Source organism: Camelus dromedarius, chromosome 7 (genome assembly GCF_036321535.1).
Source record: "Camelus dromedarius isolate mCamDro1 chromosome 7, mCamDro1.pat, whole genome shotgun sequence".
NCBI lineage: Eukaryota > Metazoa > Chordata > Mammalia > Artiodactyla > Camelidae > Camelus > Camelus dromedarius.
In genome coordinates, this window is record NC_087442.1 from 9,961,284 (window position 1) to 9,984,747 (window position 23,464).

Consider the following 23,464-nt stretch of genomic DNA (forward strand, 5'->3'; position numbering starts at 1 on the left):
CATCATCCAAAAGTTGCTTGAACATATCCATGGATGAAGGACACAGTGGGACCCAGCTGTGCAGCTGCAAATCAAGGAGAAAAGAAGTTAGCTTCTTGAAATTCAGTTTATTGGAATATAATTTCTTCTCCTACACATCTGCCTTTAGATGGAGGAAGGAAATTAATGAGTATTTAGACTTAAAATCCTACTGAATTTAGTAATTATTGAGAGAATTCCTGTCTTTCTGGTTAGAAAGTTTTAAGCCCACATGAAAGATACGTTTCTGAATTCTGCATGATGTTCAGTATCATTTAACTTCTTTTTGTTTACTGTGTTTCTTCTCTAGCTATCTCAGACACAACCCAACTCACCTCTCCTCAGTGGAATGTATCCGTGAAATCCTGAATGTTTTAAGTAATATTTTCATACTTTTAATTGCTAAGTTACTTTGAATTTATTTTCTGTAATTTGCCCTTTTATTTTGAGTGTCAGGTGGAAGAACTCCACTACACCTATGTCACACCAGTGGCCCAGCTGGGCAAGGTCAACCCAAGATGGCTGACTTGAAGAATCAGATGTTGAATAAAGAGAAGGCATACATAGCTGCTAAAATGTATCTCATGTCCCCCAAGGGGAATTTAATAAAGTGTTTAATGATGGTAGGTTATTACTTAACAACAATGTTTTCTCAAGGAAGGGACAACTCATTCAATTCCCAATAAAGCAGTGATCAGTCCTCACCAGTGAAGGTAGGAGGATAGAAAATCAGGTCTTAATTACAGAACATGACGACAGAGGCAGTCAGAGTTGTTCAGCCAAAACCAAAATCTCTTTTATGTTTGCTCACCTAAAGAAAGAAAAAGCGACCCATAATGAAATCGTACAGACGGGAGCTTGAGGTGTCTGTAACAGCCCTGTGGCAGCATGTGAAGGCTCCACACGAGAGATCATTATCCCAATGTCTTCTGCCCTATTCATGCTATAACTATAGATGGACAGCAGATTACAATTATATTCATTGAAAGTTTCCAGTTTCATCCAAAAAAACTTTTAGAAAGATTGTTAGAGATCACACCACTTATAACACAGATGGTTGGAGGACTTAAAATTATAGTTTATCATACGGTTGGTCATTAAATATTCTGGAATTAGTATTGTTTTGAGTAAGTTCAAAATGTTAAGAATTTACTAAAAGCAGAGCTTTTCAGAAATTGAATATCACACAGAAATTAGTAGAAATGATCAAAATGTCAGATACCACATTCAAGGCCTTGCACTGGAAGCTTTCGGTCACTTACACCAAAATCGACTGGAACAAGGTACTCAGCTGCACCATTGGCAAAGAAATGCACACTATTTAAAGATACGGGCAATATTCTTCACTATGAAAAGATTAAAAAATCAAAATCTTGATGACAAATAGGTAGTTTATAATCAAGAATGATGTTTTTTCTAGCGTGTTCAAAATTAACAGCTTATACAGCCTCATGGCTACAAATGAATAGCCTAGTCTTCATTATTGTGTATTCTCTTCTTTGTAATTTTGTTTTGCATTATATTTATTTGTACATCAATTTCTTTTTGTTCTGCTACATTTTACATTAGAATAAAGAATACTGTCATTACACTGTTTGGAAATTTTCCTAGTCATGAAAGTCCTGATAAAAATGTGGGCTGTGATAATGTCTACTTTGCTTTCCTATCCTTATGTAAATGTACTTCTGGCATTCCAGTGCTTTTTACAGATGTGCCAATAGCTAAAGAGAACACACTACAAAATACAGCTAAATGTAAGGCCCATCCATCCTTCCCCATCCAACCACTTTCTTCCAATATATGAGTAGGTACACTTAGAGTTTTCAGAATATTTGGACAGAGGCAGTCGTCAGGTCCATTGGGACAGGCAAGGGAGTTTATGGAAAATTCATTATAACTACTTCATCTAGGGATGTCATTTTTACATCTAAATATTTTAACTATATTTCCTTCACATGGAAGTGTTTGTTTTTTTTTAAATTTTCTCCTTCCTGCCTAACATTATGATGGCTATAGACAGCCATCATATGCACGTGTGCACATCCACCCACCCACACCCACACCACACACACACACACACACACACATACAGCTGACCCTTGAACAACATGGTCGTTAGCAGTAGTGACCCTCCATGCAGTTGAAAATCCTCATATAACTTACAGTTGGCCCTCCATATCTGCAGTTCTGCAACCACAGATTCAACAAACCGCGAACCACGTAGTGTTGTACTATTTACCACTGAAAAAAATGTGCATATTAGTGGACCCATGCAGCTCAAAACCACGTTAAGGGTCAACTGTATGTGTATTTGTGTGTGTGTATACACGTATATACGTATATATATTTCAAAATTGCTAATATAGAAATAGAAGAAATTAATAGTTATTTTGGGCTTCATGCTTGGTATTAGGATTTAATTAAACTAAACAACTATGTAAATCACAGAGAAAACCTAAGACATACCAAAGTGGGGTGAACTATTTCCAAGAAGTGTTTCTACTGTGACTTGCTCTTTAAAGGAATACCAGTGATCGGTCCTACATGGCAAGCTCAGTCCTGACTGCCAGGGATCAAATGTAACTGTCATACAGCAGCTCTTCCAGGTTTACCAGCAGGTATGTATATGCACATAGTTGGTGTGGATGTGAAGGTGGTGACTAATTATGGGTTCATTTGCATTGTTTACACTTCTATAACCAGGAAGAAATGTCAGTTTTTAAAAATCAATCAAACAACAATAAAACAAAGGGTGTTTTTCTGGCTATCTTCAAATACATATTTTAAAAAAAGGAGTATTTGTGCTTAAAGCCATGTTGGTATTGCTCAGTAAGTCAGGCAAGTGTATTTCCAAGTGACACATTACTTGCAAGTAATTTTTAAATAAAATATGTTTAATATTATTTTAAAAAGTGATCTGTAATGTCAAAGTAAAGCCTATTTATTTGTAAAATTGTCTCTCATAAACCAAGTCAATTGCCCTGTGAATCACTGAATGGTCAGTTTCAGTTTTAGAACCTCTTTCTCAGTCTTGTCTATTATTTTGGAGGTAGATGACAGGAAGAAAACAAACAAGCCCCTGAAATACTTTTGCCCAGCAAGAGTGCAAACATTCACTGAGGTGGGAAGAATGGCAAGAGAAGAAATAAAATCACAATTACACTTAATTTTATATAGAGTTGTTATAAACACTTTATTTGCTGAACATTTACTTGTACCAAGCATCATACTACATACTTCATATATACACTAATGTAATATAATATTACTATTAATCTTTACAACAATACTGAACTTCGGCTTGTTATCTCTATTTTTACAGATGGGAAAAAGAGGTTAAGGGACAGGCAGTGGAGGGTCAGCAGGTAAACAGGATTATCTGATAGCCTGGGGCACAGCCATTAAGCTGCTCCTATTTATAGCATGACCCTGTGTATAGCATAGCAACAGCCATTTTAAAAAAGCTGTGGATTCACCTAACATGAAAATCAGGAGATATATCAAGAGGACTGATTGAGTTCCTACTTTTGATCCCATTTTGAGCCCATGGTGGACCACAGTTGGCCCCTCCCACTCACCTGTGAAGTTGAAGTCTGGCCTTCAAGCCACATCAGCAACATTAGAAGAAACACAGGACACCTCCCCCATCTGGAACTCTCTTCTTGCAGTGCACAACTAACTGGCCCCTCTTATAAACTTGAGAAGGTGATCATGCTTCTGCTTCGTGTCTGATATGGTGATGAACACACATCTTATAGTGGATCCATGGCAGGAGCCGTTTCTTCCTTTTCTAAGAAAAAATTAAGAAGTCTGGTCATGAAAAATAAGGAAACAAAAATGATCTAATATCAGAAATGGATAAATCAAGGGCCAATTTTTAAAAATCAGCTTTCAAAAGAAGATTTGAACTTAAGGTTAACAAAACTAGTCTAGCCAAAAGAATATCCCTAACAAACAAGAGGTGAGGCATGACGAAGTGTCCTGGACTGAGGGTGTGAATCTTATCGGGTTGGGAAGATCTGCCCCTTCTGAGCCGTCTCCCAGGGAGAACTTGGAATCTATTCTCTGTAGTGGTAAGTGCTTATAAATAGTACCAACGTATCCCCCACTGTTTGTGTAAATGGTTACTATCACACTAACATAAAAGATGGGCTGCGTTTCCAAGTCACTTGGCAAACACACCAAAAGCAGACATAAAATGTTGAGTGGCTATGTAGGTAAGCCAAAATTATTACCCAGGTGGAGAAAAGAACCAGGAGTTCTTCCTACCGTTGTAGGAATGTTTTCCATGGTGTCCCACCTTGGACCCACACATCAACACACTCACTCATGCTCAAGCTGTTCACAAACTTCTTCTCAAATCTACTTGGCTGTATGCTCACAAACAAAGTTTGAATAGCCAGAACATATTTTTAAGAATAAATTTCTACTAGAGGACAACTATATCAAGCCACCATATGCTTAGGCATGAAGAATACAGGAGAGGCCATGGAAACTGGTTTCACAGGAAACTGGTGTCACAGTTTATGTTTCTAAAAAAGTGCTCAAGAAAGATGGAAAATGCCTGACTCACCTCTGGAGAATGGAGGAGCCCACTGTGTGCCTTGAAAAGATGGCAGGGCTGGGAAAGTTGTGGAATTTGAAGCAAGTGCAATTGGAATAGGTAACTTTCTAACTTTAGTGATAAAATCTCAAGGGGCCAATTATTTTTTGTTTATTACATTTCTTTTATTTTCCCTCCCCCTCTGTCTGGTCACTTCTGCATCTAACACCTTAACCTACATTTCAACTTCGCAAATCAGAGTTTTGTCTCCTTGCCCCTGGAGCACGGGAAGGAGCTCACCAAACTTTGATTTCTCAGGGGAGGTATGTCTGAGTGTTCAGTGATCACTCCTTTGGATGATGGGAATTTTTACCCAAGTTTATGACCATGAAGATTAAATTGCAACTTCTTCGTTCCAATTCATCTATCTCCACATTCATTTGAGCAACAGCCCCTGGGCCACGCAGCTCAGGGGATCACTGGGCTGCTCTGTGGTACATTGTCTAATCTGAGCATGGGGCAGGGAGACTTTTCTTATGTGAGTCCCTAGACAAATATTATTTGGCTGCTCTCCAGGCTTGGAATTCTACCATGACATCCTGTAGCCTTAGAATTTTCACCCTTCCCTTCACTTTAAGGAAGACGAACTTCCATACCCTGGTTTGTACTTAAGGATTTTCACTGTTCAGAATCTTAAATAAAAGTACAACCATTCTCTGTGGAAAACCTCTAGTGAGGATGTTAAGAATTGTGCAATAGTACCTCTATTTCCCATTCCCCTTCCCCAAGAGTAGGAGGGGAGATTTCCACTGTGTGCCTTGTCTATGTGAGAGTGACCAGGTTGCTCTCATCCTCTGCTCAGCTACCTGACATTGCCCCAGAAAAGGGCTTATTCTGGGAGCTGGTAACAATAGCATCTTCCAGCCAGTGGTTTGAGAACCACTTTCTAAGCAGAATAAGCAACCTGCCTGAGAAATACTACCTATGTGAGCATTGGCATTGAAAGGGGAAGTGTAGCCTAAGTTAGCTGGACCTTGAAAAGATAAGAGAAGGGGCGGTGGGGGGTGGGGAGGCTTGCTCTCTAGATTCCAAAATGTTGCTGGCATTTCTTACAAAATACTTTGTTCTTACTTATTGTTCTTTTTGCTTTGTGGACTTATTGCCATTTCTTATTCAGTATGGTTTTAAAAGGGAACAAACAAACTCATTTGTAAGATTCATTTTTCACCTTCAGATATTAGTAATTAATCTTTTATGGCGTATAATAGGAAAGGTGACATTTCTTTTTCCTGTTAATATAGTCATTTGTCCCAATATCATTTATTAGTAGAACATATTTTCCTAAACCAATTTGAAATTAATTATGATATGCTGAATTTCCATATATAAAGTTTTCTTTGGGGGTCATATTTTGATTTATTGATGCATGTCTTTTTCTGTGTCGATACCGCAGCTCTAACTGTAGTTACTTTATGCTTTGATCTACACTAGAGTTAGTACTCCCTTACTTGATTACACTTCAGTCTTAAAAACTTAACGTAGTACATGTTAAACACTCTTAAATCTACAGAGCATAGTATACTTAACGGAGAATCTGTAGATTCCTTTCTTTAGATCAGGGACAAGAAAGGATGCCAGCTTTATATCCACTGTTTGACATGATATTAGAGGTTCGAGACTATGATACAAGAAAAGAAAACAGATTAAGATGTACAAAAGAGTGTAAGGAAAACTATCACTATTCACAGATATGACTATATCTCTAGGAACATTTTCAACAGTATATTAGATTTATTAGGCGAGAACCAGACACAAGACCATCTTATAGAAATCAATAGCATTTCTGTACACCAGAAATTTCTAACTAGGAAAATAAAATAAACTGTATTTCAATAACATAAATAAATAAATGAATATTAAAAATAGAATAGCTATCAAGTATTTAGGAATTATAAAGTATTTAGGAATTTCTCAGCAGAGAGTACACATGAATTCTATGGTGCTGTCTGCCAAAACTTTCAGTCCTTCCTATGCTCTTTACCTACTTTTCCCATTTTATTTTTCCCAGGGTAATCAACACCATATGACATACTATATCATTACTTATTTTCTATATTTGCTGTCTATTTCCCTTACATAGAATGTAATCTCCATGAAGGTGTGTATTTCTATCTGCTTTTCACTGTTGTATCCAAAACATCCAGAAGAATGTCTAACATATAATAGATATTTAATTAATGCTTGTTAAACAAATACGGAGAAAATATGAAAAATTCAAGTAGGACATTAAAGATTATCTGAATAACTATAAATACATCTCATGATTTGGATGGGGCAATTTAATAGCATAAAGATCTCAGTGCTCTAAAATGAATCTACAAATTCAATGCAAGCCTAATGAAAATTTCAGGTGAACTTTTCAGGGAACTTTAAAAAATTACTCAAAAAAATGTATGGAATACATCACTCTATAAAGAGCTGACTGTAAACGAACCATATCACAACATAAAAAAAGCCAAATATGACAAACCCACAGCCAACATAATATTCAATACTAAAAGCTTTTTCTCTAAGATAAGGAATAATACAAGACGCCCACTCTTGTCACTTCTACTCAACATAGTGTTAGAAGTCCTAGCTACAGCAGTCAGACCCAAAAAAAAAAAAAAGAGAGAGAGAGAGAGAGATGACATGACACTATATATAAAAAATCTTTTAGATTCCACTATGTAGCTGTTAGAGCTAATAAATGAATTCAGTAAAGTTGTAGGATAAAAATCAATATACAGAAACCAGTGGCATTTCTATACACTAATAAGGAACTATGAGAAAGATAAATTTAAAAACAATCCCATGTACAATTGCATCAAAAAGAATAAAATATCTAGGAATAAATTTAACAAATGAGGTGAAAAACCTGTACTTGAAAAACTATAAGACACTGATGAAAGAAATTGAAGATGACACAAATAAATGGAAACATATGCTGTGTTCATGGATTAGAAGAATTAATATTGTTAAGATATCTATACTACCAAAAACAATCTACATGTTCAATGCAATCCCTATCAAAATATCAATGGCATCTTTCCAGAACAGGAATAATCCTCAGACTTGTATGGAACCACAAAAGACTCTAAACAGTCAAAGCAATCTTAATAAAGAAGAACAAAGCTGGAGGTATTATGCTCCCTGATTTCAAACTATATTACAAAACTATAGTAATCAAAATAGTATGATGTTGGCACAAAAACAGATACATACATCAATGGAACAGAATAGAAAGCTCAGAAATAAACCCACACACCTATAGTCAGTTTATCTATGAGAAAAGAGGCAAGAATATACACTGGGGAACACATGGTCTCTTCCATAAATGGTGTTGGGAAAACTGGAGAACTACATGCAAAAGAATGAAACTGGACCACTTTCTATGCCATATAGAAAAGTAAACTCTAAATTGATTAAATATTTTATTATAAGACCTGAAACCATAGAACTCTATGAGAAAACATAGGCAGTATACTCTTTTACACTGATCTGAGCAGTATTATTTTTGTATCTGTCTCCTCGGGCAAAGGAAACAAAAGCAAAAATAAACAAATGGGACTACATCAAACTCAAAAATTTTTGCACAGTGAAAGAACTCACCAACAAGATGAAAAGACAACCTACTGAATGGGAGAAAATATTTGCAAATGGTATATTCCATAAGGCGTTAATATTCAAAATATATAAAGAAACCACACACTCAATGTCAAAAAACAAATCATTCTATTAAAAATGGGCAGGGGATCTGAATAGATGTTTTTTCAAGAAGACATACAGATGGCCAACAGAAACTACACGAAAAGATGCTCAACATCACTAATCATTCAGGGAAATGCAAATCGAAATCGTAATGAGGTTATCACCTCACACCTGTTAGAATGCTATTATAAAAAGCCAACAAATAAGTGTTGGCAAGGATGCAGAGAAAAGGGAACCCTTGTAGACAGTTGGTAAGAATGTAAATTGGTGCAGCCACTATGGAAAACAGTATGGAAGTTCCTCAAAAAATGAAAAATAGAACTACTACACAATCTAGTAATTCCACTCCAGGGTGTTTTTCTGAAGAAAACAAAGACACCAATTCAAAAAGATATATGTACTACAGGAGTGCTTTTCAGTGCAGCATTATTTACAGTAGTCAAGATAAGGCAGCAACCGAAGGATCTATAGATAGATAAGGAAAGAAAGAAGACGTGGTATGTATGTATATACACAACGGAATATTACTCAACTATAAAAAAGAATGGGAAAAAAAGAGTGAAATAAATCAGACAGAGAAAGACAAATACTGTGTGATTTTACTTATATGCAGAATCTAAAAAATAAAACAAACCAACTGACAAAACAAAATAGAAATATATCTTTAGATAAAGAGAACAAACCAGAGATTGGAAGAGGGGTGGGAGGTTGGGCAAAATAAGAGTTATAAACTTCTAGTTATAAAAAAAATTAATCATGGACTGTGATGTCACCATTTGCTTGGTGACAAATGGTTACTAGACTTGTGGTGATCAATTCTTAATGTATATAAATGTTAAACCACTATGTTTTACATTTGAAACTGATATGCTATTATATGTCAACTATACTTCAATTTTTAAAAGGAGAACAACAGAATTGCATGGTACAAGATCAAATGAACAAACAGAAAAGGACAGAGTTCAAAGACAGACCCATACATATGTAAACTTAATGTACATGAAAGTTATTTTAAATGATCAAATAAGGAATAGATTATTTAATAAAAGGCCACGACATGGAAAAAACACTAGATCCATATTTAACATATGTAGAAGTGAATGTCTAAAGAAATACAAAAATAGTAAAAAATAAACTAAAGAAATACTGTGAAAGGTAAACGTGGGAAGCCTAATTAAATTTAAAAAAGAATATTTTATGACCTAGATGCAGGGATTTTTTTGAAAAGAAAACTTCATAAGAATAAATTATAGGACAAAAAGGTGATAAATCTGATTATATCAAAATGAAGGTTTTTGTCCAACAAAGGACTCCATAAATAAAGTTGACAGAGAGGTGACAGATCAAAGGTATGCTTTTCCAATGGCTATAACAGAAAAAGATTCATATTTATAATATAGACACCAACAAGAAAATGGTAGAAAACCCCCCAAAAAACCACCCCAAAAAGCAAAGAAAATGAACAGTGCATAACAATAGAAACCCAAAAGGCTGACAATATGGTTCACTCAGAAAAAAATATCTATTGTGTACTATGAGACAGACACTATCGTAGACACTTGGTGTGTATGTCTGTATATATATATATATGTATGAACCAAACAAAGCTCTCAAGGGCCTTATTTTCTGAGGGCAGTGGGAGGATGGGAGACAGACATTAAACAATGAGTTAATTGCAAATATGTTAGAAAAGATAAATTCTCTGGAAAAAATAAATAACGAGGTAAGAGGGTACAGGAGTACGGGCAAGGAGAACGTCTGCAGTATCAAACAGGGCAGTGATGATAGTTAAACGAAGCACTGGAGGAGCTGAGGAAGTGGCTACCTGAGAAAGCAGCACGCCAGGTAGAGAGCAGAGTTAGGAGAAAAGGTTGTGCCCATTGTAGAGACTTTGGGTATTACTCTGAGTAATTGCAGGACTGAGAAGAGGAATGACCTGATATATGTTTTCAAGAGATCACTCTGAGTGCTCAGACGTAAGAACAGAGGCAGAGAAATCTGATGCAGGTGATTGCAGTAACTCGAGGGGGTGATGATGGTGGCTCACCCCAGGGTGTGAGAGTGGAGACGTGGAGAACTGATTATACGGTGTGTATATTTTGAAAATAGAAAACAGGCTACATTTGCCAATTTAAATCAATTTAAAGATGTGAGGGAAAGAGTGGGAAATAGCCCAAGCCCTGCAATGATGGAGTTATCATGAGCTGAGGTGGGGAAGGCATGGATAGAATGGTGGGGGTGACGGCAGATGAAATCAGGAGTTCAGAATGTGAAGATGTCTTCACACTGATTGCTTATCAAAGTAATACAAAGTAAAACAATTTTATATCTTTTAGGCTAGAAAAAACTCAAAACATGCAGGCTGTGGATAGGTAAGACCCCTCACGCCCTGAAGTAAGAGTGTAGACTCGTAACACCATGCTGGAGAGCATTATCTATTACCTAGCAATTTGACTTCTGTGTATATTTCCTAAGTAAATTCTCACAGGTCCTTCAGTGCACGTGTATTATGATGGGGCTATATGTAGTGGTGGGGAGTTGGGTATCATAACAAAGAGTCATAGCTAAAGTATGGTGAACACCGTGGATTACTCTGAACAGTTACAAGCAGTGGACTAGCAGTATGTATGAATCTTAAAAATACAGCATTGAGTTAAAAAAAAAAACTAAGATACAGTATGAGTACTTAGCAATATAATGCTTCTCTAAAAAAATATATAAATGCACTCTAAAGCATAATTACATGCATTAAACATATTAGAATAGTTGTCCACACAGAAAGGAAAAAGGGGATAAAAGAGAATTAATTTTTAATTAATAAAAGAAGCTTTGTACAGGTAATAATACTTTTCAGTGGATGGGATATTATTAACCAATTAACTCTGTACCTGAGATTTTTTAAAGCCTTATTTACTATTATCCTAAATTTCAACATGTATTATCTTTATATATTTCATAAAATGCAACCCTTAAAATAGTAAAGAACATTTCAATCAGTAAGTTACTCAATCAGCAGGAAATTATTCTCATTGTTAAGGCACTGGGAACACAAATAAGATAAAATGCATTGTCCTTGCTCTCAAGAAGCTTACAGTCTAACTGGTTAACACAACACTTTGCCCCTTCCAAGGCAGAAACTTGTATTTTACCCTTTTTAAAACTGGGAGATCAAAACATCTTTACTCTTGAGATTTTACTCAGAAATTTGAGCCCAGTTATTCACCATGCTAACAGATAGGTTTCAGAGTTTTCAGTGAAAAGGTAGTATTTATTACTAAATTAATTAGTATTTCTTAATAAATTATTAATACATTGAGTAAGTCACAGATTTCACATACAAAAAACTTACAGGTCTACAATTATTTTCTCCATGAATATGCATGACTTATAGAAAAATATATTTTCTTTTTATAGAGATTTATGTGCTTTCTTCTGCCCCTGGTAGACAACCAGTGTGTCATGAGAGCAGGAAGAGAGACCACATCCGGCCCTGCACATGTGGAGTTTGAATTTTATTCTAAGCAGGAAAAAATGTGACCTGATTTATTTTCTAAGATAAAGGAGACTTCTGCAGGTCAAATGGCCCAAGTCACTCAAGTAAATTGTAGGGAAAAGAAAGAGTTGGAGGGGACCTATAGATTAAAGAGACTTCAAAGACATATCAGGTTGAAAAACACAGGCAAAACTAAACTACAGTGACTAGGGATGCTTTCTTGAGTAATAAAGCCGTAGAGAAACGCAAGAAAGTGATTACTATAAAGGTCAAGATGGCAGTTACTCTGGGAAAAAGGAGTAGCGATTAGGATGGGGCACGTGGAGGGGCTACTGCCGTAGCTGGCAGATCTGCTTTTTTTACTTGAGAGGTGGTTACAAGGGGGTTTGTCTTACAATAATTCACTAAGCTACACACTTGCTTAGTGTGGTGTTCTGCTTGTGTTTTAATTTACAACATAAAGTCAAAAACAAATAATTTTAAAAATTAAAGCTGTTATGTGCAGAATAGAATGTGGAAAGCAGAGGTGGAACAGAGAGACCAGATAGATCACATATTTTGTTGACAAAGCTCGTGAAATCTATTGCTGGATAGGGTATTAAAAAAAAAAGAAAACAAGACATTAGTCTGATGCATGATGGTTCCTTTTACTAACGCAGTGGAGGTGTACTGGGGCAAGAGGAGAGTAGTTTACAATAGAGGAAGCAAGCACAATAGTCCTATTTTAACTATGTTAAGACTGAGGTTTATATAAAGTGAGTGAAGGCACTAAGCAAGCACTGATGCACATATTTGGAGATCATGAGAAAGGTCTTATCTGGCTTGGAACTAAAAAAAATGTGTGATATATACAGATAGATAAGTTAGATAGATGGATGGATGAGTGGATAGATATGTGAAAGAGAGAGAGACGACAGATGGATGGAAGGATGGATGGATGGATGCCATGGTTCTGGGTAAGGTGATTACTTGGAGCAGACATAGAACAGTGGTCTACTAGAGCCACCGCAAAAGGAAAAAAGTTCACTTTGAATAATTGTATAGAGAGAGAAGGTTGTGTAATGTGTAGCCCTGTAACTGTGCCCTACAAGCCATTTTTTTAAATGGTTGATTATCTATTCTGTGCCACTGTTCGACCAGGTATTTACATAGATTAATTCTCAATCTTCAAAATAATCATACATACTGGATATGATTACTTCTTTTTCTAGTTGAGGAAACTAGAGGTCAGAGATGTTAAGTACATTCTTCAAAGCCACACTGCTGGTGAGGGGTGGGGTCATGATACAAAGTGCGGCTGTTCTCACCCTGAGACTCTTTACTGTTCATATTGCATTTCCTGAAGAAATACGCAGGAAGAATAGGAAAGAAAAAGGGGGAATATGAAGTCTAGGAGGACAGATCACCCAGCAGACCCCAGTTTAATAACTGAAGGCTTTTTTTTAACCATATGTATAATAGGAACGCATAGTGTCAAAATGTGGACGGACGTGCAAGTCAGTCTAGAAGAACTTGCTCACCATAACCTACTGTCTCAACAAATCTGAGGAGAAAGGGCATGTCCATCAGTTTCTCTTTGTTTAGAATGTCATTCTATGGGCTGTTGGAAGGAAGAAGTTCTTTGAATCTTTACTTTTTTTCATTAAATTTCCCCAGCACTCTTCTTGAGGCGCTCATCACCTCCTTGTTCCTCAAGCTATAGATGAAAGGATTCAGCATTGGGGTCACCACAGCATAGAACAGGGACACCATCGTCTCCTGTTCTGCTGAGGAGCCAGCCGCGGGTCTCACGTATGTGAAGATGACTGTTCCAAAGCACATGGAAACCACAGTGAGGTGGGAAGCACATGCCCCAAAGGCTTTGTGGCGTCCTTGGGTGGAGCGTATACGCAGAATGGCAGCAACTATGTGACCATAGGAGAAGAGGACAAGGACTCAGGGAAGCATGATCACCAGAAATCCTGAGATGGCCACCATGACCATGTTGAAGGAGATGTCCACACAGCTCAGCCTCAGCACAGCCAACACCTCACAGGCAAAGTGATTAATAACATTATGGCACAGAGGGAGCCGGAAGGTAATGATTGTTTCCATCAGCGAATTCACAAAACCAGCCCCCAAGCAGCCGGCAGCCAGCCCCAGGCACAGCCCTCCGTGCATGATGACTGTGTAGCGCAGCGGGTGGCACACGGCCACATAGCGGTCATAGGCCATGGCTCCCAGCAGGAAGAACTCAGACCCACCCAAAGCCAGAGAGATAGACAGCTGGAGCACACAGCTGTAGAACGGGATGGATTTCCAGGCTGACAGGAAGTGAACAAGCATCTGGGGGACAGTGCTGTTGGTGTAACAGATGTCCACAAATGACAGGACACTGAGGAAAAAGTACATGGGTGTGTTCAGCCTGCTGTCCAGTCTGATAAGGAGGAGGATGATGAAATTCCCCAGCAGGGTCACCAGATACATGACAAGGAAAAGGACGAAGAGCGAGACCTGAGTCTCCCAGCAGCTGGACAGCCCCAGCAGAATGAACTCACTCATCCATGTCTGGTTTTCCTTGCGCATGAGCCTCTGAAGACCAAACCCAAATTATAAATCAAAACAATATTTAAGGTGCCAGAAGATCTTACAAAGTTACTTAGGTCAAATGGCCATCTCATATTAAATAGTGTGGTTTTCCCAATTAGATGTCTCCTCTGGGTTTGGGGTCACAATAGAACCCACTGATGTGGCTCAGGTCCAAGGAGAAAAGAAAACTCTCCTTCTTCCTTAGGGAGGAAAGGTTTCATTAAAATGCTTAGACATTTAAGTCAAAAAGATTAAGTATAAAATGTATTTTTTTCTTTAAAGCCAGTTCTCAACTATTTTGTTCCCAAGTATCCTTGCTGGATACTAGTTTTTCCCTCATTATCCCAAAACACATATTGAATGGAACCTAACAGGTACAAACAGTTTTTGCTTTCTATTTACTTTTTCACTTCTGGATTCTCTATGAAAATGGAATACTAAATTTTCACCCTTTTAAAATCATAAATTTGGGGTTGTAAGTTAAAAGGTAACAAGTATAAAATAGATTTCTTAGTAGCTAAACATTGTCAAAAATTACATTTCAGGAGGTATAGCTCACGGGTAGAACATTTGACTGTAAAAACTACGTTTCAGAATCAGTGAGATGAAAAATGAAGACCTGGGTGATCAGGCTCAGTTCTGAAAAGTCTTCACCTACTTGTTTTTACCTGCCTGAGAGACTAAGAGGAAAGACTCTGCAGTATTGTATTTCTCCTCCTTCAGAAGAACAGCAGAGCATGGGATCGACAGCAAGGTGCGACTGTCAAGAAACAAATCAAAGTTGCATTAACTGTCTTCCTTAGTAAATAATGGGAGCTCAAATAATTGCACACATGCTAGCCTATTAACTAAGGAATCATGGGAAACTGCCTATATATTTCCTCTGATTCTATTTATATATATTCTGGATAGTGATTGTTATAGTTTGGAGACGATAATGTGATGGGAAAATAATTAATTGGAATTGATGCAGTGAAATGACCATTGACTATCTCTGTCCTTTAGCCCTCCTTACTTTTGTCTCCATCTGAAATATATACCCATTCCCCCCACCTTAGGAAACTTCATCTTCTCTCATCCTTGTGCTATTCTCCCTCTACTATGAGTCACATGACCAGAGTAATACTCTAGTCTGCTCGATACCATGACCAAACTTTCTAATCCTGTAGATATATTAGTATTTCAGAGAGCTCAAGGGCTCTGATGCTCTATCTGGAACTCTTGGTAACCTTGTTTGTGCCTTATTTAAATCACAAGTGACTTCCCAAAACCTCATGGACTGAACAAAGTCTACTCTAGATTTCCCACATACTCTGTCCCTCTAATCACTCTGCCCTTTGGGCACAGAAAGTGCACAGCTGCCCCAAGGAGACATTATCTGCTTGCTCTCTGTGATCAGATAGTGCCATTGAATATATAATGAGAATCATACTTTGTTTTGGGGGTATTCATGACAGTAAGAACAGCTAACTGCAGAGGTGCTTAGATTAGCCAGCACAGAAGGGTCTATGGGCATTTGCATATGATAATTTTTCTTTTATCTATGAATAAACTAAGCTTAATAAACCATCTCAACTCTAAGAGATAATTTATGTAAGTTACAAGGGGAAGCAATAAAAGTACAAAATGTTCTCTAATTCTTTAGAATTTACTCTAGAGCTTCAGATTAGCAAGTCACTTTGTAATATTTCTATCAAAGAAAGAGGAAACCTATCTTTTCATGCTAATGAAAAGGAGAAAGTTGGAATACAAAATTATCACTGGCAAAGACCTCAGGTATCAAAGAGAGACAAGTGACCTCAAAAGGCAAAATCAGTGCCTAAGACCTGGCAGTGGAACTTGACCACATACAAATAATATTTTATGAGCTATTTCTAGAAGATGAATTAGGTAGTCTCTAATTCTGCTATAACATTTGAAACAATTCATGCAACACGAGTTCACCAGGTGAGGGATAAAAGGAAAAAAATACAGTGCAAGAAGTTGTTGATTATTTAATATATTCTCAGATACCAAATAAGAAGACTTAGTTGAAAAATCTGATGATAATCTCTTGTGGCTTTGAGTCTTTCACTCCCTAATCAGTAATTAATAGTTAAGGGCTTGACAAAGAAAATGTAGGAATCCCTGATCTTGGGTCAGTAGTTTCCTTTAAAGGCTCAGCAAGGTATTGGTTACAAATAGAAACACTCGGAGTTACATGTCATGTTTCTGTACCATCTTCGTGTTTTTTAAATTCCCTCTCTGTGGGAGTAAACAAACTGCTTTGCCAATGAACTTGCACTTCCCAGTTCAACTGTCATGATCTGTAGTCATCCCTCAGTATCCACTGGGTTTAGGACTCCAGTGTACACCAAAATCCATGGATGCTCAAGTACCTTATATAAAATGGCTTAGTATTTGCATATAACATGCACACATTCTCCTGTATACTTTAAATCATCTCTAGATTGCTGATAATATCTAATACAAACTAATGCTCTGTAAATAGTTGACAGCATGCAGCAAATTCAAATTTTTGGAACTTTCTGGAATTTTTTTTTTTTAAATTTGGATCAACCATTGGTTGAATTCATGGACATGGAACTCATGGATTTGGTGGACCAACTGCACCTTTTTTATCTGTCTAAAGAGAGCATACATTCAAGTCTATCCCAATTCACTGGAGCAAGAGAGGTAAGGAGGATGATGGAATAAGGACATAATACCAATAGTAAAAAAGAATTATTTTTTAACCAAAAATAAAAGGTTAAAAAGTAAAACAACAACAAAAGGTTTAAAACATTTTTGAAAATTTGCTACGTAAATAAAAGTTAAAAACAGATTTTCGAAAGAAAGTTGGTGTTTTAACTGACAATAATAATAAAATAAAGAGCATTCCTGAACCAGCTTTCCTTCCCAGAACTGTGACTCAAGCTTCCTAAAGTTACACATCAGAAGTGTTCTTCTCAAAAAAGAAGCCACCTGGAAAGCGTGAGATTTCCCAAAAATGTTAATTGGCTAAATTGTTCTCCCCACCTGATTCCCACTTCCTAATGCATACCTGCACTGCCTGGAGCAACAGAAGGTTTAAAGCCAGTTATCCAGGTGAAGTGACCTTCTGGTTAGCACAAATCTGTTCTCCGGTCCCGATTTCCAAGAGTGGACATGTGCTGGGAGGGTGCAATGTGACACAGGGAACACGACCTGTATTAACTAGACTCAATGGTTCCTATGAATGCAGTAAAAGCGCTGTGCTAAGTACCTCATTTCTCAGAGGTATTCGAAAGAAATTTCTCCTCTATTTGGCTACCCAAATATATTTTCTTAAAACCAACTGCCAAAATGGGATGTTTATCTCTCTAGTAACCAAATTCAACCTAATTGTCACATGAGCCTAGAAGGAGGCTGTGTTTTAAGGAATTCCTTGTTTCTTGACTGATAATCCTAAGAAACCACTGGAGAGCCTCTGAGAGTGACTGCCTTACCTCTAGCACAAGAGGACAGCATTGTCCCAGGAAGAGCAGGGCTGGGCAAGATGTAGCATTTGGAAGAAGTAACTCTTTTCCCTCAGAGATAAAATCTCTACAGGCCAATTACACTGTGCTCGTTAGGCTTCTGTTACTTTTTCTCCTTCTCTATATGGTGATTCTCTCACAAACTCTCATCTGCTTTTAAAAGAATTTTAAAATGAGAATTCTGTTTTTCCTGATCCAGAAACATAAGAAGAGAATCTAAATCCCCAGTTCCCCTGGAGACATTCTCCTGTCTTTGCTGAAGTTGTAACTTGAGGAAGTTGTAGCTTGCCCAAGACTTTCTGTCCGTGTATTCATGATTGAGATTATTTGACCCAAAGTACCCAATTATTCATGGACCATCAGTGGGATCTTTGAGCAGTATCTCCTGTAACAAGGTTCTGAAGTTGTACATGAGTTAAGATCATATATTATCTTCACAACTAATGCAGCTATTTCACGGAACTTTTCCCCATTTTGTCTCACGATTGGAGGTTCCTTTTAACTGAGCATTGTCACATTATTTATTTTTGCATCTAGATGTCTTTCTTTGTATTCTGAAAATACTACAGAGATTTACTACCTACTTTAAGCAACTCAAATCTGATATCCATTCCACTGATAGACATTTAGGTTGTTTCTAGTTTGTAACTTTCTACCACTAATTCTTTAAAGATTACCCTGATATCTAAACTAAACAAAAACATCGCAAATTAAAAAGAAAGAAAGAAAGAAAGAAAGAAAGAAAGAAAGAAAGAAAGAAAGAAAGAAAGAAAGAAAGAAAGAAAGAAAGAAAGAAAGAAAGAAAGAAAACTACAGATCAAAATCACTCATCATCATAGAGACAAAAATACACTTAAAATACTGGTAAATTGAATCCAAATATATAAAAAATAATATATTATTTCTAAGTTGAGTTTATCCCAGAAATGCAAAGTTAGTACAAAATTCAATTGATCAATATTCTTCAAATGTGTCAAGACATGAAAGATAAGGAAAGATTCAACATGTTACAGAATAAAGGAGCTTAAAGAGAAATAATAAGCAGATACAACATGGGATCCCAGATAATGTTCTAAATTTTTTAAAAGTAATTAGTGAGAAAACTGATACTTTTTGAAAAATTAACAAATGTAATTTACCAAATCAAGAGACTACAGAGATTATGTATGTGTGTGATATCTCAATAGATTAGGAAAAATTATTTGACAAAATTCAATATCCATTAATGATAAAAACTAAGGAATCTAGAAATAGAAGAGAATTCCCTCAATTCTAAAAAAGGGCAAAGTTCTAATAATTAACATCATTCTTAATGGTGAACGACTGAATGTTTTTTCTCTGAGGTCCAGAACATTCAAGCATATTCACTCTCAACACTTCTATTCAACATTGTACTGAAGGTTCTATTCTCAGAAATAAGGAAAACAAAAGAAATAAAAGAAGAATCTATCAAGGGGAAAAAATGGAAATCTAGTAAGAGGTTTTAACAATGATAAAGGATGCATATCAATATGAAATGCTAAATTTTATTTCTATATTCTATCAATGAACAAGTGGAAATTAAAATTATAATAAAGTATCATGTAAAATAGCATAAAATCATGGAATACTAGAGAAAGAGCTAATGAAATACATGCAACATTTATATCATGGAAACTATAAACTGATTAGAGACATTAAAGAAACCTAAATAAATGGAAAGACATACCATGTTCATGGACTGTAGGATTCAATATTGCCTAGATGACAGATCTCCCCAGTTTGACTAATAAATTCAGTGTAATTCTAATCAAGTTTCCATTAGGCTTTTTTTTAAACTTTTGATGAGCTAACTATAAAATATATGTGGAAAACAAGGAACCTAGAACACAGACAAAGTAATTTTTAAAATGTAGAACCAATTTGGAGTGACATACTCTCTGATTTAAAGACTTACTATCAAGGTACAGGGATCTATACAGTATAACACTGCTTTAGCAGTAGAGATATGAGTCGGTGGAATACACAAGAGAGTCCAGAACTATTCCAAATTTACTAATTTATTCAACTGATTTTTGACAAAGATACTGAAATAATTTGAAGGAGAGAGCAATATTGACCATAATGGAGCTGAAAAAAAAAAGAAAGAAAAAGAGAGGAGGGGAGGGAAGAGACACTGGGGAGGAGAGGGGGAGAATATGAAACTCTCATGCACTTCTGGTGGAAATGAAAAATTGTACAGCCACTTTAAAAAGATTTTGATAGTTTTTTAATAATAAGTATATAGTTGCCTTATATTTTAGGAACCCAACCTCCAGAAATTCCCCTAAGAGAAATAAAAGTATTTGTCCATAAAAACACCTGTATGCTGATACTTATATCAGCTTGATTCATAAATGCCAAAATCTAGAGACAACCAAAATATCCATCAACTAGTGAATGTATAAACAAATTGCAGTACATCCACACAATGAGGCACTACTCAGCAATAAAAAGAAATAAACTAGTGATATACACAACAATATGCATGAATCTTGATGGTGTTATTATAAGTGAAAGAAGACAGACACAAAAGGCTACATTCAATATGGTTACTTTTATTTTGACAGATGGAAAGGGCAAAATTATACACACAGAAATTCAATTAGTGGTTACTTATGGCTGGGGGTGAGAAGAGGGCATTGGCCACAAATTGGGATAAGGGAACTTTTGGAAATATTCTATATCTTCTTTATGGTGGTTATAAATATTTGTCAAAATTCATATAACTATACACTTTAAAATGATGAATTTTGATGTATGAAAATATGCACCAATAAATATGCCTAAGAAAAGAGAGTGAAAAGGGGCAAAATCAGAGTGAAAGAAAAAGTACAAGTTCAATATACATTCGAAGGACAATATACAAAACTATAAATAAATTTATCTCAACATATTTGAAAACAAGTCAAATGGACAAATTTTTGGTAAAATACAACTTGCCAGAAGTTGATGTAATATAAAATAGCCTGAAGAAATATTCTAGAAGCATTAGAAAAGTGAATTCTGTATTAAAAGTAGTATTCTCACAAAGATAGCTGTAGAGGTGAGTTCCATCAAACTTTCGTAACACCGAGTCATTGCAACCTTACACTTTTTCTTTCTTTTTTTTTTTTTTAACATTTTTATTGATTTATAATCATTTTACAATGTTGTGTCAAATTCCAGTGTTCAGCACAATTTTTCAGTTATTCATGGACATATACACACTCATTGTCACATTTTTTTCTCTGTGAGTTATCATAACATTTTGTGTATATTTCCCTGTGCTATACAGTGTAGTCTATTCTACAATTTTGAAATCCCAGTCTATCCCTTCCCACTCTCCACCCCCCTGGTAACCACAAGTCTGTATTCTCTGTCTGTGAGTCTATTTCTGTCCTTTATTTATGCTTTGTTTTTGTTTGTTTGTTTGTTTTTGGTTTTGTTTTTTAGATTCCACATATGAGCCATCTCATATGGTATTTTTCTTTCTCTTTCTGGCTTACTTCACTTAGAATGACATTCTCCAGCAGCATCCATGTTGCTGCAAATGGCATTATGTTGTCGGATTTTATGGCTGAGTAGTATTCCATTGTATAAATATACCACCTCTTCTTTATCCAGTCACCTGTTGATGGACATTTAGGCTGTTTCCATGTTTTGGCTATTGTAAATAGTGCTGCTATGAACATTGGGGTGCAGGTGTCATCCTGAAGTAGATTTCCTTCTGGATACAAGCCCAGGAGTGGGATTCCTGGGTCATATAGTAAGTCTATTCCTAGTCTTTTGAGGAATCTCCACACTGTTTTCCATAGTGGCTGCACCAAACTGCATTCCCACCAGCAGTGTAGGAGGGTTCCCCTTTCTCCACAGCCTCTCCAGCATTTGTCATTTGTGGATTTTTGAATGACGGCCATTCTGACTGGTGTAAGGTGATACCTCATTGTAGTTTTGATTTGCATTTCTCTGATAATTAGTGATATTGAGCATTTTTTCATGTGCTTTTTGATCATTTGTATGTCTTCCTTGGAGAATTCCTTGTTCAGGTCTTCTGCCCATTTTTGGATTGGGTTGTTTATTTTTTTCTTATTGAGTCATATGAGCTGCTTGTATATTCTGGAGATCAAGCCTTTGTCGGTTTCACTTGCAAAAATTTTCTCCCATTCCGTAGGTTTTCTTCTTGTTTTACTTCTGGTTTCCTTTGTTGTGCAGAAGCTTGTAAGTTTCATTAGGTCCCATTTGTTTATTCTTGCTTTTATTTCTTCTAGGAGAAAATTTTTGAGATGTATGTCAGATAATGTTTTGCCTATGTTTTCCTCTAGGAGGTTTATTGTATCTTGTCTTATGTTTAAGTCTTTAATCCATTGTGAGTTGATTTTTGTATATGGTGTAAGGGAGTGTTCTACCATCATTGTTTTACATGCTGCTGTCCACTTTTCCCAACACCATTTGCTGAAGAGACTGTCTTTATTCCATTGTATATTCTTGCCTCCTTTGTCGAAGATGAGTTGACCAAAAGTTTGTGGGTTCATTTCTGGGCTCTCTATTCTGTTCCATTGGTCTATACGTCTGTTTTGGTACCAATACCATGCTGTCTTGATGACTGTAGCTCTATAGTATTGTCTGAAGTCTGGGAGAGTTATTCCTCCAGCCTCTTTCTTTCTCTTCAGTAATGCTTTGGCAATTCTAGGTCTTTGATGGTTCCATATAAATTTTATTATGATTTGTTCTAGTTCTGTGAAATATGTCCTGGGTGATTTGATAGAGATTGCGTTAAACCTGTAGATTGCCTTGGGCAGTGTGACCATTTTAACAATATTGATTCTTCCAATCCAAGAGCATGGGATATCTTTCCATTTTTTAAAGTCTTCTTTAATTTCCTTCATCAATGGTTTATAGTTTTCTGTGTATAATTCTTTCACCTCCTTGGTTAGATTTATTCCCAGATATTTTATTACTTTGGGTGCTATTTTAAAGGGGATTGTTTCTTTACTTTCTTCTTCTGTTGATTTATCGTTAGTGTAAAGAAATGCAACTAATTTTTGAACGTTAATTTTGTAACCTGCTACCTTGCTGAATTCTTCAATCAGCTCTAGTAGCTTTTGTGTGGACCTTTTAGGGTTTTCTATATATAGTAACATGTCATCAGCATATAATGACACTTTTACCTCTTCTTTTCCAATTTGGATCCCTTTTATTTCTTTCTCTTGCCTGACTGCTGTGGCTAGGACTTCCAGGACTATGTTGAATAGGAGTGGTGATAGTGGGCATCCTTGTCTTGTCCCAGATTTTAGTGGGAAGCTTTTGAGTTTTTCACCGTTGAGTACTATGCTGGCTGTAGGTTTGTCATATATAGCTTTTATTATGTTGAGATATGTTCCCTCTATACCCACTTTGGCGAGAGTTTTATCATAAATGGGTGTTGAGTTTTATCAAATGCTTTGTCTGCATCGATTGAGATGATCATGTGGTTTTTGTCCTTTCTCTTTTTGATGTGATGTATTACACTGATTGATTTGCGTATGTTGAACCAGCCTTGTGTCCCTGGGATGAACCCCATTTGGTCATGATGTATAATCTTTTTTATGTGTTGTT

At 36.3% G+C, this 23,464-nt stretch overlaps 1 protein-coding gene across 1 annotated transcript; it reads right to left on the reverse strand.

The window, feature by feature from the left end:
• Positions 1–13,433: 13,433 nt before the first annotated feature.
• Positions 13,434–14,369, reverse strand: LOC105095135 (olfactory receptor-like protein OLF3). Its single transcript, XM_031454537.2, is given in 1 exon segment — positions 13,434–14,369. A coding segment is annotated over 1 exon segment (936 nt).
• Positions 14,370–23,464: the final 9,095 nt, after the last annotated feature.